At 40.3% G+C, this 15,825-nt stretch overlaps 1 protein-coding gene across 2 annotated transcripts in view; it reads right to left on the bottom strand.

Annotated features, from left to right (window-relative positions):
• The window catches only part of PIK3R1 (phosphoinositide-3-kinase regulatory subunit 1), an 83,396-nt gene that overhangs the window by 15,368 nt on the left and 52,203 nt on the right, over positions 1-15,825 (bottom strand). For both annotated transcript variants that reach the window (XM_017890608.1, XM_017890609.1), the window contains 5 exons: positions 12,516-12,608; positions 11,994-12,068; positions 5,987-6,118; positions 4,983-5,184; positions 4,707-4,786 (listed from right to left, as the gene is read on the bottom strand). In XM_017890608.1, the coding sequence (XP_017746097.1) occupies positions 4,707-4,786; positions 4,983-5,184; positions 5,987-6,118; positions 11,994-12,068; positions 12,516-12,608 (582 nt within the window). The remainder of the gene's footprint in view (positions 1-4,706; positions 4,787-4,982; positions 5,185-5,986; positions 6,119-11,993; positions 12,069-12,515; positions 12,609-15,825) is intronic.

Below are 15,825 nucleotides of genomic sequence, written 5' to 3'. Positions count from 1 at the left end.
CCCCCACCCCCCGCAATTCTCCCTCAGATCCTGTCCCTTGAGATAAAGAGAAGTCTGCACTGTGAAAACAAAAGTAAAACTGACTATATACCCCTCCTAAACACATACATACCAAAATACCTGTGTCTCTCTTTCAGGGCACAAATAAAACTATTGTTTGACAAAATCTAGCGTGGCTTGCCTGTTTAGTTCTACACATCTAAAACATGTAATTTTCAAAGTTGCATTTTCGCCTTTGAAGCAACCCTCTAACGTCAGACATTTTAAACCCAATAAAAATTAAATCAGAGAAAAGTAAAACCCTTCGAATGTCATTTCCCTCTACCTTAGTGCTTGCCTTTAGTCTGGGTTGAGAACCAAGCCCAGAGCATTTAAAACAAGATTTATGAATCAGGCTCTTCAGGATGAATGTTTTGCAATGTGCCAGTGGTTAAAAATTAACTTAGACAGGTGTAGAAGGGCAAGGGGGAGAAAGAGTCATTTATTTTCCACTCTGGGCTTGAGGGTGCAATATTAGACTTCAATTATACTACATTAATATTTCTGAATATATCCATGAAATCTGAAATATGTAAATACACTTATAATGGGTTTCATTCAAAGGCACCCTGTGTTAAATAGACTTATTTTTACCTTGGTTTGCCTACAGAAATCTACTTTACCTACCTAAGTATTAATTGGGTAAAGAGAACACAATGATTCAAGAAAACTTGTTGTTTGGCTTTAAATATTTTAAGACTTTTAGTAACAAAATAGAACAGCAAACTATCAACAAAGCTCAGAGAGCTTACTGTGTGCCCTACCTTTTCCAAATCTTAGCTTCCCTCCGTAAATGAAGAGAATCCTTATTTCACAGGATTTCTGGATGCACTGGATGTGTTGATGTGTGACTATTCTTTGAAAGTTGGAAGTTTATCAAAGAATAAATTTGGATAATTATTATGCTGTATCTAGTTCTCTGCTAGGAAGAGCTCAAAAGGAGAAGAAGCCTTTACCCCTGCCCGTTAGAAATGTAATTAAGTAGATTAATAGGAAAAACTATAGACAGTTAAATATAAGATGACAGAAAGCTTAAAGGCATAAACATACTGAAAGGGTCGACTTAACTTGCATATAAAACAGGGGAAGGACCTACTTGAGTGGAGATAAAATGGATGGCACTGCTTGGGGCAGCTACGTATGGTTGCATATGTTGTGCATTGTGCAAAGGCACCTAGGCAAGATGGAGGAATGGTGATGAAATCTAGGCTGCTCCATTCACCAAGCCACATATAGAGGAAGGGCTTCATACAAACGCACCTTCCTCCCTCCAAGCAACATACCCACATCAGGGAGGCAACTTCCCAGAGTGTCTCTTTTTGCCCCCTACAGGCTCCTAGAGGCCGTAGCTCTGCTGGCTGGGAACATGGCGTAAGGAAAAAGGCCTGACAGAATTCACACAATTAATGAGGAATAGGTGGACTGAAGGAATCAGACCTGCTGAATGAGGACAGCTCCCATAAAAGCTAGAGTTGATGCGATAGATAGTAGAGAAATGATCAGTTCATTAAATCTCATACCAACCCCAGGAGAGAGGCATTAACCCAGTTCCACAGTCTGGAAAACAATTTGGAAAAGCTGAGCTTCTGGAAAGAGTTGAGATTCCAATCCAGATCTATTTGAGTCAGAAGCCCACTGTTTTTTCCACCGCATGGCTCATGGAGTGATTTGGAGCCTTATCCTGAAAAGTATAAACATTGCCCTGACATTGTTTACTATGTGTGACCCATGGGGGCTAATTTCACATATTTTTAGTTTATTACATGCTGGAAACTTCAGAGGAGTTTTTGACTGGACACTGAAAGCAGCCTCATTGCTCATGAAGATTCCAAAAACCCAGGCAGCAGGGGCATGGCAGATAGAACGGGCTGGAGTGTAGGAGGCGGCTCCCGGGCAGACCCGGTTTGGGCCCCTGCTGGCTGGGTAGCACACAGCAAATCTCTGTCTGTGGGTCTCGGTTTCCTCATGTCTAAATTGGTAAAGCTGGACAATGCTTTCAACTCTAAAATGATGCTTCTTTTGTGATACTATCACTTAAAATATGTACTGCTTTTGTAAAATACCAAGCCATTATTTTGTACTGTGTAATTTATTTTGAATAGGTCTTTAAACTCCATGCATCAAAATGCTATTTCTCCTTTGCCTATTCAAATTGTACCTATTCTTCAAGACACATTTCAAGCCCTATTTCTTCTATGAGCCTTTTCTGTCTACTCCATTACCCTCGATAGTCACCAGCTGCATCTCTAAAGTCCTTTTTGTAGAGTATGTGCACTCCCACCTACCATTTAATTAGATATATGTGCTAATGGGTCTTATTTGAACTGATACTTTGCCTCAAACATCATAAGCTTTGTCATTTCAAGTTCTATCTGGTAATAATTAGAAATGCTGTCTATCTGCCCTATAACAGAGTCTTGCTTTTGTCTCCCTTAAATATCATTCAGGTACTCATTTGTGTTCACAACAACGTTACTGTAAATGGCCATTCACTGGAGATGTAAGGTGCTATGCTTTCAAAGTTCTGTCTGGTACTAGCACATGCTGTGGCAATGCTGAAGGACTCTAAGAAATTATTGCATTTTTTAAACCAGGCCTAAGAATCATTTCTTCAACCCAGGTTGCCAAACTAGTCATTTGCACTGGAGCCATTCCTGAATACAAAGATGTTCTGGATGGGGATGTTTTGTTCCTGGAGTGGGCAGTACAATGTATGCACACGTGACAGATACTACAACAGCCATTTAATTCCAAAGGTCCTATACAAATCACACAAAGTTCCTGGGAAAACGGCTCAAACTAGAGTTTAAAACCTACTTGGATTTAATTTTTTAAAGAGGCCACATAAATACTGGGATGATCCAGCAAATGTTCAAGGCTTTGTCATTCTTTAGCAGAGCTGATGGAACTAATCCTCCTTTGAAACAGGCGCACCAATTGCTCAGTAGAGAAATATAGGGTCCTTTGACATATCAAACAGCTTTCTGGGTGGCATTATGAAAATAGTGCAGATACCCATTTTTACTTTGGTGGAATTAGGATGCAACTAACAAAGACATTAAACCAGGTGACAGCAGTCAGGCTAATCAAACTCTACCACTGATTCTACTATACCTTGTGTAGTAGAAATTTTCCAAAATTCCATGTGATAAATTCATTTGTGGGTATCTGTCAAACCCTGTCTGGCATTGGCTTCCATGTGTCTCTTCCCTCTAGAGCGGTGGCCACTGAAAAGATCAGGACTACCCCCACTAGCCTTCACTTAAAGCAGGGTCCAGCTCTCCCTAGTCTTTAACATAAACCTCAACTTAAGTGCCACATGCCACATCCCTATGCCCATTCTTTCCCACTAAGTCCAAAGGCAGCCTCTGAACACCAGCACAGAGCTGTCAAATCCATTCACAGTGACCTGTGTACTCACACGAGATGAAGCCTTTTGGCCACCCCCTGGACTGAAGTCCTAGGCCCTACCTGTTGACAGTCTTCTTTGACGTAGTTTACCTAGAATTCTGGGCACCCTGGTAAACATTCTGCTTGCTGTGATTTGGAACATCCCATGCTTGCCTTATCTACTATACCTGATGCTTCTCACCTCTGGTACCACAGGTACCATTTTGGGCCTGTCCACATAAATCTTTCCCAATACCCACATCTTCAGTGTTTACCTACCCGATCCTCTATCCTAGCCCCTTGCAGGTGGCTTTTGAGTCTAGGCCCTGGCCTCTCTTAGGCTGCCCCATCCAGATGCAAGTAACCAAGCCTGGCTGTGCAATACCCAATTAAGAAAAAGCACAACTTAACTCTCCATTGCATGATGATGAAACTGAGTCCCCGTGCCTGTTCATACCGAGATAAATATGGTAATCTGCACATATTACCTATAATAAATATATTCATGGAGTTTCATTTAAGTTCCAGGCATAAATTAAGACTACAAGCAACACCTTTTACTCGTCCTGAAACTTCACATATAGGACCCTAATCACTCTGCTAAATCACCAGTGACGATTAGCTAACTTTTAACTAGTATATAGCAAAATGAGGTTGTTTAGACTTTCCACAGTAGAAGAAAAATACATCAGTTTAAATTAAATGCATTGCTAACACGGTCTACATTTCCTGCTTTGTTAAATGGCTAACTGAACAGCAGCCCGCTTTCAAAGAAGTGTCTGGCTTGCTCAAACTTGCTGCAGTGAACGCTCTGGTTTCATACTGCTCGCATTATTGAAAATGTTTATTTTGACAGGCATTTCTCAGCATACTCACTTCCAAAAAACACATTCTAAAATACTTTAAATTATATGGTAATTATAAATCCCCTACTTTATAAGTATTAGAAAGAAAAACAAAAATGTCAACAACTAAAATGAACTCCATAAATTTCTTCAACAACCTGAAGCATAAATGTTGAAGGGTACAGGGAACTCTCCAAACTCTCACCTAAAACCAAGTTTAATGTAAAATCCGCAAATGTTGAAACTCAGATAATAATTAACATATACACTATCACTCAGCTATTTTTTTCTTTAAATCACAAGGTAACATATTACCACCATTCGTAATTCCACAAGAAGCTGTATTACTTCAAAGGAGGTTTACAGCCACCATTTTTTAAGGCTCTAAAAAAAGGAACAATGAGAGAATGTTAAGTGTTCAAAAAGCATTACCTGGTGCAGGCTGTCGTTCATTCCATTCAGTTGAGATTAAAATTTCTATAACTTTTATGAGGTTTTCAGTATTATCAGAGCTGTAAGAAAGAGAGTTTATTAGAAACCTTTTCCCTAAAAGCAAACTCATTTTCATTATATACACTCAAGTGAACGTGTGTGATAGCATTTGGGCATGCATCTCTGGAGTAGTATATTTAGAATACATTGTCATGACTAATCCATTTAGGACCACCCTCATCACCCCAAACTACATGTTTGTCTCCTTTCACTTACCTGGCTGCTGAGAATCTGAAAAGCATAGGGCTGAAAATTTCAGAGAGTACTCTTGCATTCAACAGATTTTTGCTGGAGGTTTGAGAGAGCTTGAAGAAATGTTTTAACAAATACTGAAGCGTAAGCCAATACTGATGAGGTATGCTAGGCGACCTAATAAGCTTCTTCAATAGCTGAATATATTCTTCGGAGCTTTGTACTTCTACAAGTTTAAAAAAAAAAAAAGAGAGAGAAATGAGTAAGAGACTATTTCCAGGTATCAGTGAATAAACACCGAGAAAAGCTCTGTTCTTTCTTCAAGCTATAGGAGTCATTTAAAAAGCTGTTGGGAGAAGCACACAGTACATTTGTCCTTCTCATTAAAAAATGCATTATGAGAAAGAAGAAATCTCAGGTCAAATGGAAAAGCAAGAAGCTCAGTGTGTAAAAAAAAAACCACAAGCTGTTTAGGGTGTGCTGGCAGCAACTTACCCAGTATTGAGCAGCTTCAAGTGTGATTGGCTAACTCAGAGGAGCATCAGATAAGTATCACAGGTTTTAACTTTGAAGGTTACGAACCACAGTTTCCTGTCCCCAAAGCACTTAACTGAACCTTAGCTCCTAAAACTGAGAGCCCTCTTCCCTCAACACATTCTGTTATGGCCACTCAGGGAAGGTGACAAGAACATCCCCCATCACTGGATCCTAGTCCCGGTTCCTTGAATCTGACACTAGTACTTGGAAGACCATGTCCTTCATGGACGTACAAACTTTGTTAAGACCGATAGGTTAACAATGAGCCATTTCTGATTCTGACATGCAGACGGGCTTCGCAAGCAAATGAGAATCTAGGTCTTCTCTTGGATGCTTGGGTGGAGGAGGAAATTTGAGGTGGTATTGTTGGGGGAGGAACAGGTGGCTACTATTACTATTTTCTAACCACTATTTCTATATGCAACACATATACAAGCATGTCTACATCTCCATGTATGTCCAATGAGGTTCTCAGAAGAGAAAAAACAAACCTTGAGCTAAAGAAATCATTTCACTGTAAACGGCTGCTGGAATGACAGGATTTGGTAAGTCCAGGAGATAGCGTTTGAAAGCGTCGGCCAAAATGTGCACATCGATCATTTCCAAGTCCACAGAGGCTGTATCTAGGAAACATTTCAAGAAATATTTCAGACATTTATTTTATAGAATACATCAGTTGGCTAATTTTCTGAACATCTGACTCGTGTGACAAAAAAAAAGGAAGCAATATGAGGATAAATATGACACAAAGTATTTGTTAGCTGTACTTCTTGTAGGAGTTGATCCTGGCATTTGGGGTAGAACAGTTTTTCCTATAGAAGTCTGTCCGACATATTCCAAGCATTTGGGATGCCTGACCCCCTGCCCATGATGCCAGCAGCAGACCTCTGAACTTTGGGGCAACAAAAAATAATACCTTTGTTATGGGCTGAATTGGGCTGCATCTTCAGTGGTTACCTACCCCATCCTCTATCCCACCCCTCTAAGCCCAAACCCCTAGTGCCTCAGAAAGTGACTGCATTTAAGTTGAAATGAGGCCATTAGAGTGGACTCTAATCCAATCTAATTGATATCCTTCTAGGAGGGGAAATGACACAGAGAGACACGCTAGGGATGCACAGGCACAGAGGACAAAACGCTGTGAGGACACAGTGAGCAGGCAACCACCTGCAAGTCAAGGACAGAAGCCTCAGAAGAAACCAAACATGCCTTTATCTCGGACTTCTAGCCTCCAGAACCACAAGAAGTAAGTTTCTGCTTTTTGAGACGGAGTCTCGTTCTGTCGCCCAGGCCGGAGTGCGTCTCTGGTGTGATCTCAGCTCACTGCAACCTCCACCTCCCAGGTTCAAGCGATTTCCCCCGCCTCAGCCTCCTGAGTAGCTGGGATTACAAGCGCGTACCACCACGACTGGCTAATTTTTGTATTTTTACTAGAGACAGGGTTTCACCATGCTGGTCAGGCTGGTCTCGAACTCCTGACCTTGTGATCCAACCACCTCGGCTTCCCAAAGTGCTGGGATTATAGGCGTGAGCCACTGTGCCCGGCCACGTTTCTGTGTTTTAAGCCAAGCAGTCAGTGGTAACTTGTTATAATTGCCTGAGCAAACGAATATAGAATCCAAACATTTCCTAACACCCTGTGAGGGTGGTTCTGCCCTGACTGAGAAGGGTTCTGACTAGGAATGGTTAGTCATATAGTAAATGTTTCCTAAAACCTCAACTGGAAAATTTGAAAGATGCATAGTCCCAGATTTCCTAAGACTTGAGTTGATACATCTCAGAATTCATGTAAATGTCACCGACAGAGTGGCGGATTCAACAGTAAGATACTACAGACTTTTAGCAACCAAGCTCAACAATATCTATGAAAATAATTTCAACATTTTTATAATATGTCTCCCTAATTCTGGCTGAGTATTACTAATCTAACCTGTGGACATCAGACTATCTCAGAAAATAAGATAAGCATACCTGTCCAGTAAATGCTGCAGCTGGGAAACAGGTCAAGCGATCCAATAACGGGGGTGATACTAATCAAAACCACTCTCCAGGCACTCACTATGCATGGCACTCTGAGTACTTGGGTTGGAAAAAGACACAATGCCCAGCAGAAAAAAGAGATGCTAGAAACAAAGATCTGGGGGCAGGGGTGACCACGGGCCTCCAGAAAAGAAGAGGCCTTTGGCTGCTGCTGAAGGATGTACATTAGCAATGTGAAGGGTAACTTGAGGAAAGTGATCTGGGGACTTGTGTACTCAGTGGAGAAAAGGTGGGCTGATGGGCAAGATACTACATTTGTAACAGCTTTACTGATGACAGTGTTAAGAATAAATTGGAAAGGAGTGCTGCTAGAAGTAAAACTACCAGTTTTAGTTCTCTGAATCAAGGTGATGGGGGTCTGAATTCTAATGCAGTTAGAAATGTGCAAGATATTATCAAGACCTCAGTGATTGACTGCATTGGGCTGTGGCCTAGGAGAGAATGAGGAAGTATGAAAGTTTACTGCAAAGTGTTTGAGTATAAGTGAGTGGGAGAAGGTAGTAGCCTAGATACCCTTCAATGAAGTATGATAGTACAAATCATTCGAGGTTGAGCCTAAGACTACAAAAATTCCTTGGACATATCGTTATCATAAACCAAACCTGCCCCACTAAGTAGGCTGATGTTCCAAAAGTGAGTCACCCAACCACAGAGCTCTAAGAAAAGTCAGACTGGAATAGGATATGGACAGGTCAACTTGAGGAAAAGAATTACTAAATTTAAAAGGTGAGAGACAAGGTGTTAAACCACTTAAATGTCCTACAAACAACTAACCAGAGACCTATCACATGTTTAACAAATGTACGAGGGGCAATACCATTGCAGGTCTTTGCCTAAAGGATCTATGTTGAAGGTAATGCAATTGTGGGCATAATTAAATACCGCCAAATAAAATCGTGTGTGTGTGTTGCTATAGGAATTCTCTATGGTCACCACTCTTGGCCGTGCTTCTGGTTTCCCACACACTTTTGCCCCTGTGTGTTTCATCTAATGTCTCTCTGCCCGGAAAATTAGTATTACTGAATTTGCTTATCCTAAAATATGTGATAAAACATTTGGTGATGCAATATAAACGTTAAGATAATAAATATACACACATCCCTCCCTCAGGCAGGGTCTCCCTCTGTGCTTTTGCAGTGCTAATGAGCCATCGCTCTATCAAGACACTTCCCAAAGAGTATAATCATCATATGGGATTATGTTTCCCCCTACTAGACCAAGGTATGTCAAGGGCAAGGACTGTGGCTGTCACCTGCTCTTCTCGCATCCCTCAGTGTCCAGCACATACAACGTGTGTATGTGTTAAATGTTTGTGGACTGAACTAGAAGGCTCTTAGAGTGAAGTTAATTTATCAAAGCCCTTCTCTAACACATGAGGTATATCAAAAGAACTTTTATAGTGTATGAATAAAATTATCTTATGCAGGTCTTTGGGTAAACTTGCCTTATGTCAAATTCTACTAGAGTCAGTGACAAAGTCTGTTTTATTTATCTGACTTCTGCTCTCTAAGAATCCTTTTCTGCACTGAAACTGGCCTAACATGCTCTCCCACTAGCTATTCACACGTGTCATGTGATGACTTTTGAAGAGCTACATAATCTTTAGGTCTTGGTTGGAGGAGTTTGCATTCTCTCCTACCTCACTTTTCACTGAGTCTACTCGTGACAGGTACCCCGTAAACTCTCCAATTCTTCACTCCTCCCTCCCTCCCCCTGGAATGGAGTCCCCTCTTCTTCAGGTCTCTCCCTAGATGTCTGGAGACATTTCTGATTGTCACAACTCGGGGAGAATGCTGCTGGCACCTCGTGGGTAGAGGTTAGGGATGTGGCTAAGCTTAATCCCACAATGCATGGGACAGGCTGCCGCTCTTCCAGCAAAGAACTATCCAGCCTAAAATGTCAATAGTACCAAGGCTAAGAAAGCCTGAGTCAGGTTAGAAGAAACCAAAAACTGTCAGGTGAAAATCTGAATCACTAAAACTTGCATGAGACAAAGAAACAATTTATTTTAGGGCAAAATTTAAAAACAGAAAAAATTCAAGGACTTTTGGAGTCACTCAGCTACTGAAAACTGTGAAAGAAATTATTTACCTGAGGGTCAGCTTTCTTTTCTGGTGAGTTAAAGTTACTAGGATGTACATCACAAGGTTAGTGTGTGGATGAAATAGCTTAGCAGGTGCTAATAAAAGTGGGCTATTGTCTGCCATGTCCTGTCCTTTTCAAACACTGGTAATTCATAAGGTTAGTTAAAAGCCATAATTTTTTTTTTAGGTGTAAGTGACTATTTTGGAGCTTCCTCCAGGGTATTATACAATATTTTTATGTATTGAAAAATCTTTGAGTTGGAAACAGACCTGGCAGATCTACTCCCAAGTTTGGACAACATTTATTTATATTTGGTGGGGGGGGCACAGAATTCACTTTTTTAGCACAGACTCCAAATGAAACCACTTTTCTATGTGTTTTGATCTCACTGGGGAAGGAAAGCTGTCGGTCAAAATGTACTGCTGACATGAGTCTTGGTTGTTGACTCTATCTTGCGAGTGGTGTGAAGAGTTTTTTTCTTTTTTTTTAACAACTAAACTGCATCATTTTGTGTTGATCACATTACAAACCTAACCACTATTTCTCAAATAACTTCCACTTCATCAGGCTCTGATGTCTAAACTTTTCCTGTGACTAAACATGTTCATAATTTGACCAATTTTCTGACCCAAACATGTGTCTTTATTTCAATTGGCTAAGGACAAAATTCAGCATTTCCTTAATGTCCTGATAAAGCTGTCAGAAATACCAAAAAACAAGCCTTTTCACCTTGAGTGTTCTGCATGTTAACTTCTAATGATCTGCTCTGTGGGAGGTGCAGGAGGCAGAGCAGCAAAGAGGATATGCCCTGTTCGCATGCAACTGATTTCCATGTACAAAGGAAAAATGAAGTTAAACATTTTTTTAACTTTTAAAACATTTGGTCAGAACATTTCAAGTGTAAGAATTTACTGATACTGATAAAGGTCTAGTCTCCTCCTTTTCTCCAAAAAGACCTCTTTTCTAGAAAGTCTCAGAAGCTGCCTCATTTTGAAACTGCCTCACGCTTCAAATTCTCATTTACTATCATGTGGGCATTCTTTGTACAATTATACCTCTGAAGGAGTGCAAAACTGGGTTTCACTCTTTTTGGTTTAAACACCTAAGTTCAGTTAAAATGATGTGAGGCAGTATATAATTTTTGTTAAGTGTTATGAGGGAATGAAGGATCTTGAGAGATTTTAGAAGTCAATATAAGAAGATGACTTGCTGGAATGCTAGCAAGTAAACTGATTTGTAGTTTTTTCTCTATGCTAAAGGAGGAAGTGGGTGTGTGGGGTACTAACGTCCTCTTGGCTAAATTAATTAGTGTCATTTAACCAAACTGTCCTCAATTCTTCCCAGTTCCACATCCAGTGACATGTTGGTTAGCTTGAAATAAGCCCCGGTGGGAATATTCATGCCACAAAAATTGGCAGACGCTACAAACCAGGGCCTTTTTCTTCCTAGAGAGTTGGTTTATCAGCACACCACTGAACATAACAATATCATGATGTTAATGTACTCAACACAAGAAAAAGCAAGAAAGAAGGCAAGCCAGAAAGAAAGGGAAAGGGAAAAGGAAAATGGAAGGGAAAGGTAATAAAAGAAAAAGGATGTCAGAAGAGACATTTCTTAAGTGACATAGGCTTACAAAGAATAGTAGGTATAGTAGTATAGTGCTATATAGTATATATTTTTGGTCGGGTTTCGGGTTCGGGCGGTTTGGTGGAGGAGTCATCGCTCGAGTCGGCGCGCCCAGGCTGGAGTGCAGTGGCGCGATCTCGGCTCACTGCAAGCTCCATTTCCCGGGTTCACGCCATTCTCCTGCCTCAGCCTCCCAAGTAGCTGGGACTACAAGCACTCGCCGCCACGCCCGGCTAATTTTTTTGCATTTTTAGTAGAGATGGGGTTTCACCGTGTTAGCCAGGATGGTCTCGATCTCCTGACCTCGTGATCCGCCCGTCTCGGCCTCCCAAAGTGCTGGGATTACAGGCTCGAGCCACCGCGCCCGGCTAAAAATATTTTTTCACTGCTTCACATGAAATAGATGTAGCCAAATTCAGGGTCAAGGAAAGATGGTAGATATACGGAGAGAGAGAAACATCAAGAGGTGGTTTCTCTCCTCTGCAGGACCCAGGGCCTGATGGCTATGATGATGGCCAACATGCCTGAAGGGAGGCATGCACACACTTGCAGCCCAACTCAGGAGAAAAATGTCAAAGGTTTGCACTGTTACCATAACAGGGCAGGGGGAGCTGTACATGATTTGAGTTCCCTTTAAATTTAGAACATTGCATAGATTAAATTCAATTTTTTGTGTGTGTGCATTACCTGAAACAAAAAGCCAAGACCTGTCTTTCCCATTTGTATTTCTAGCTCTGTGACACTTACCACAATCAAGAAGCTGTCGTAATTCTGCCAGGTTGCTGGAGCTCTGTGTTCTGTATAGAGTTGAACATTCCAGACCTAGGACACAAAACAGACCACAGACTATGTATGCAAAACGCAGCTCTCTGGAGAACCTGTGAGCCTGCTGCCAGAGACATTCCAGTTTCCATCCAGTATCTGTTCTAGATGCGTACCAAATATTCTTGGAAGTCAACTCCTACTATTAATCTTATCTGGCATGTAGATAATTTTGGCAAAACCATCTGGCCTCTAAGAAGAAAGTTAATCGTATTTATTAAATTATGAAGAATTTAATAGTTTCCATATGGAAACTACATGTTAATCTAGAGTTAGAAATTATAGACCAAGACATTTTCCCCAGTACTTAGCCCTAAACAGTTTGAGTGTCCAGCAGAGTATCTGGACATAGCTGATAGTAGGAAATTTACTTAATGAATGCACAAGAGACAAATAATAACAGCCATGAAATAAGGGTGAACTGATGCCCTCTGGCAGTCTGGTTACCTTTCTTTTCAATGGCTTCCACGAGCTTGATAAGAAGAGGCGGGGCAACGTCAGGAGGGGCAAACTGCTCTGCAAGGTCCGGGAGAGTCAAAGCTGCAAACAACAAAATCCTACCATTGTATTTAATTTGGATAGTTGAATGCATTAGACCACAATGAAGGACGTACAAAATAATTTAATTACATCTGATCTTAGCAAACTCAGGCCCGAGCAAGAAGAACCCCCGCTCTGGGCTTTTGCACTGTCCAGGCCAAAGTGATATGCCCACTGCTTCTCACCCAGAGTCTGTTCAGAGTAATGCCCCAAAATTTCCTGCTAAATGGCCTCTTACGGCCTTTCCCCCAGGTCCACCCTCCCCAGGGCAAACCCCCCTGTCTAGGTACACCCCTGGGCCCCAAAGTTGAGGGGAGTGGCAGGATGGATGGGAGTTTGGATGTGCAGGGAGAAGCCAGGGATGAACCAGGATCCAGCTCTCTGCATAATACCACACTCTAGGGCAGAACTCTCAGGAGCCCAAGAATCTGAATTCAGATCTCTCCTCCTGGTTATTAGGAAGAAATAACTGTCCAGAAAGGACGGGACAGATTTTATTGAACAGATAATAAAATTTTATTGGACAGATTTTATTGATTTTTTTTGTTATAAATCATGTTGACATGATTTGTAACAAAAATATTTAGGCACGGGTTACTTGGGCCTCTTTTTTGCATTCTTGCCCCAAGCCTCACAAATGCCAGGTATGGGCTGAGTCTCAGATCCAGAAGCCAATATGAATGAATACTGCCCACTTGATATCAAATTAAATTTCTGTGTAACTTTGTCAAAGCCTTTGTTTATATATTTTTTGGTCAGTTAGTAGTTTTTAAAATGTGGTGTTTTCATAAACTTTTCCATGCATTTTAACCATTTGTAATGATACCAAAAAATCTAACTGGATGACACTCATAAATAACATTCTTCAACATTACATTGATAATCTTATTCTCAGTCCAAAAAAATAAAACCATTGTAAGCAAAAAAATTCTCAAATTATGCCAGAAGAGGGAGCTAAATATATTCATCTTAAATTTGTGAAACTGTAAAATAAAGGTAAATTAAAGTCATTATGAAAATATATGTACAACCTGTTTATTAGCCTCATCACTTGCAGTCTTTTCTAGGAACAATTTATATAATCTGAGAAAGACTAAATATTTGCAGTTTTGTTTCTGTGAGATTTTACCAGTAGAGCTCTTTATTATAAGCCATATACTATGGTAAACAAATTTCCTTTTTTTCTTTTTGAGACAGGGTCTCACTCTGTCACCCAGGCTAGAGTGTAGTGGCATGATCATGGCTCACTGCAGCCTCAACTTCATGGGCTCATGTGATCCTCCTACCCCAGCCTCCAGAGTAACTGCGACTACAGTGTACAGCACCACTCCCAGCTAATTTTTTGTATATTTTTAGTAGAGATGGGGTTTTGTCATATTACCCAGGCTGGTCTCGAACTCCTGGACTCAAGCAATCCGCCCACCTCAATCTCTCAAAAAGCTGGGATTACAGGTGTGGGCCACTGCACCTGACCAACAAATTTTTAATTAAGCCTGTATTTCAAGTACTAAAAGTCAACATAGAACACATTCATGCTACCAAAGTAGTGTTACTAAATTTTGATCTCAGAGAATGAAGTATGATTAAGTCATTTTGCAAAAACACTCAGACTGCAGTACGCAATGTGCAGGACATAGATAGACACATGATCTTTCCACCTAATTCTATTTAGCATTGCAACTACCCAGGATAAAAAGAGAAGAGTTACATTATGAAGGAAAATCTTATAGCAGCACTGTCTATTAGAGTTTTCTGTGATGATGGAAATGTTCTACAGCTGTGCTCTCCAATAAAGCAATGCCTAGCCACGGTGACTATTGAGTAAAATGCAGCCATTCCAACTGAAGAACTGAATTTTTTGTTTTAACTGATGTAAATGGAAACAACCATATGTGGCTAGTGCCCACGGTATTAGAGAGTATAGTCTTATCTGCCTGCACAAGGGCAAATTTTGTCAATGGCAGATGAAAGATTCCCGAGTCGGCTTTGTGTTACAGACCCCACTCTAAAGCTATCCCTGAAGACAAGGCATCTTAACATAGAGCTAATCAATATTTGAACTCAAAGCCCTGCAATGTTTACCACTCGATTTCCTGAGTGACTTTGTCCTACTGCAACATCACTGTAACACATCTTAGGTTTCATAAAAGCATGAACGACCAGCCATTAACTTTCCAGTCACTGTGCAGAGGGCTGGGTGGGAACTTCACCATTCTCCAGTGTCTCCCACACCTGCCAGAGCTAAGCACCACCTGGAGAACGTGCTAGAAATACTGATTCCCAGGTACCACCCTAAATCTTCAGAATCAGAACATCCAGGAATGGGCTAGTAATCTGTTTGGGGTTAGAAATAAGCTTTAGGACATACTCTTTTGATAAGAAAATTCGTGTGGGTGATCCTATGAAAAAGTTCAGCAATGACATCTCTCAAATCTCTATATGTTAAAATGTAAATATATCTGAAAAGCACTTAAAATACAAATGTCTTAAAGATTTCATAGTCTACTTAAAAGCATTAAAAAATTTAAAAAAAATATTATAAAATGAAAGGGTACACCATTTCATTTCCTCTGATAAATTATAAGCCACTTCCCTTTGCCTTAATATCAACTCACAAAAGTATCCTCTCTCACAAACACCTTCTACACTGAACACAATGAAATATCCTATCAGCATATATAATAGAAGGGAAATATACAGGTAGAGAAATGATGTAGAAAAGTGTTATTAAGATCCATTATTGTGTCATTCCTTAGGCCTCTCAAACTAACAAGACTTAGCACACCCCAGATCTCAAAAAGCTAAAGATCACATAGTAAATACATATCCATGCAACTCTCATGCAACCAACATGCCAATTCCTCTTCCCCTTTTCTCATAAATTACACAGGCATTTTTTTTAATTAAAAAAAACTTTAATGTTGGCTCTGAAAAAAGAATTACTTAATAAAGGTTTGCCTCAATCCAGAGTCTTATCAACACAATCATTTCTGCAGGCAAATATGAAAGTTAAATTAAATGATAATTAAAGATTTCATCTAATTGTGATTGAAATACGCACCCAAAAGTTGTTATATTGCTGGGCTGGCAAATGCTCATACAGAAGGGTTTCCAGCTCTCTCTTTCTTCATTAAGCTTGAAAAAAAATTTTTAAAAAAGCAAAACCTGCTTGCTTTCCTTTGTCTTTTCAATGTTTTTTTTTTTTTTTGGCAAAAAG

The sequence above is a fragment of the Rhinopithecus bieti genome, unplaced genomic scaffold (genome assembly GCF_001698545.2).
Source record: "Rhinopithecus bieti isolate Rb0 unplaced genomic scaffold, ASM169854v2 scaffold_18354, whole genome shotgun sequence".
Lineage (NCBI taxonomy): Eukaryota > Metazoa > Chordata > Mammalia > Primates > Cercopithecidae > Rhinopithecus > Rhinopithecus bieti.
Note: the sequence above shows the minus strand (reverse complement) of the source record. Positions and strands in the feature narration are given on the sequence as shown.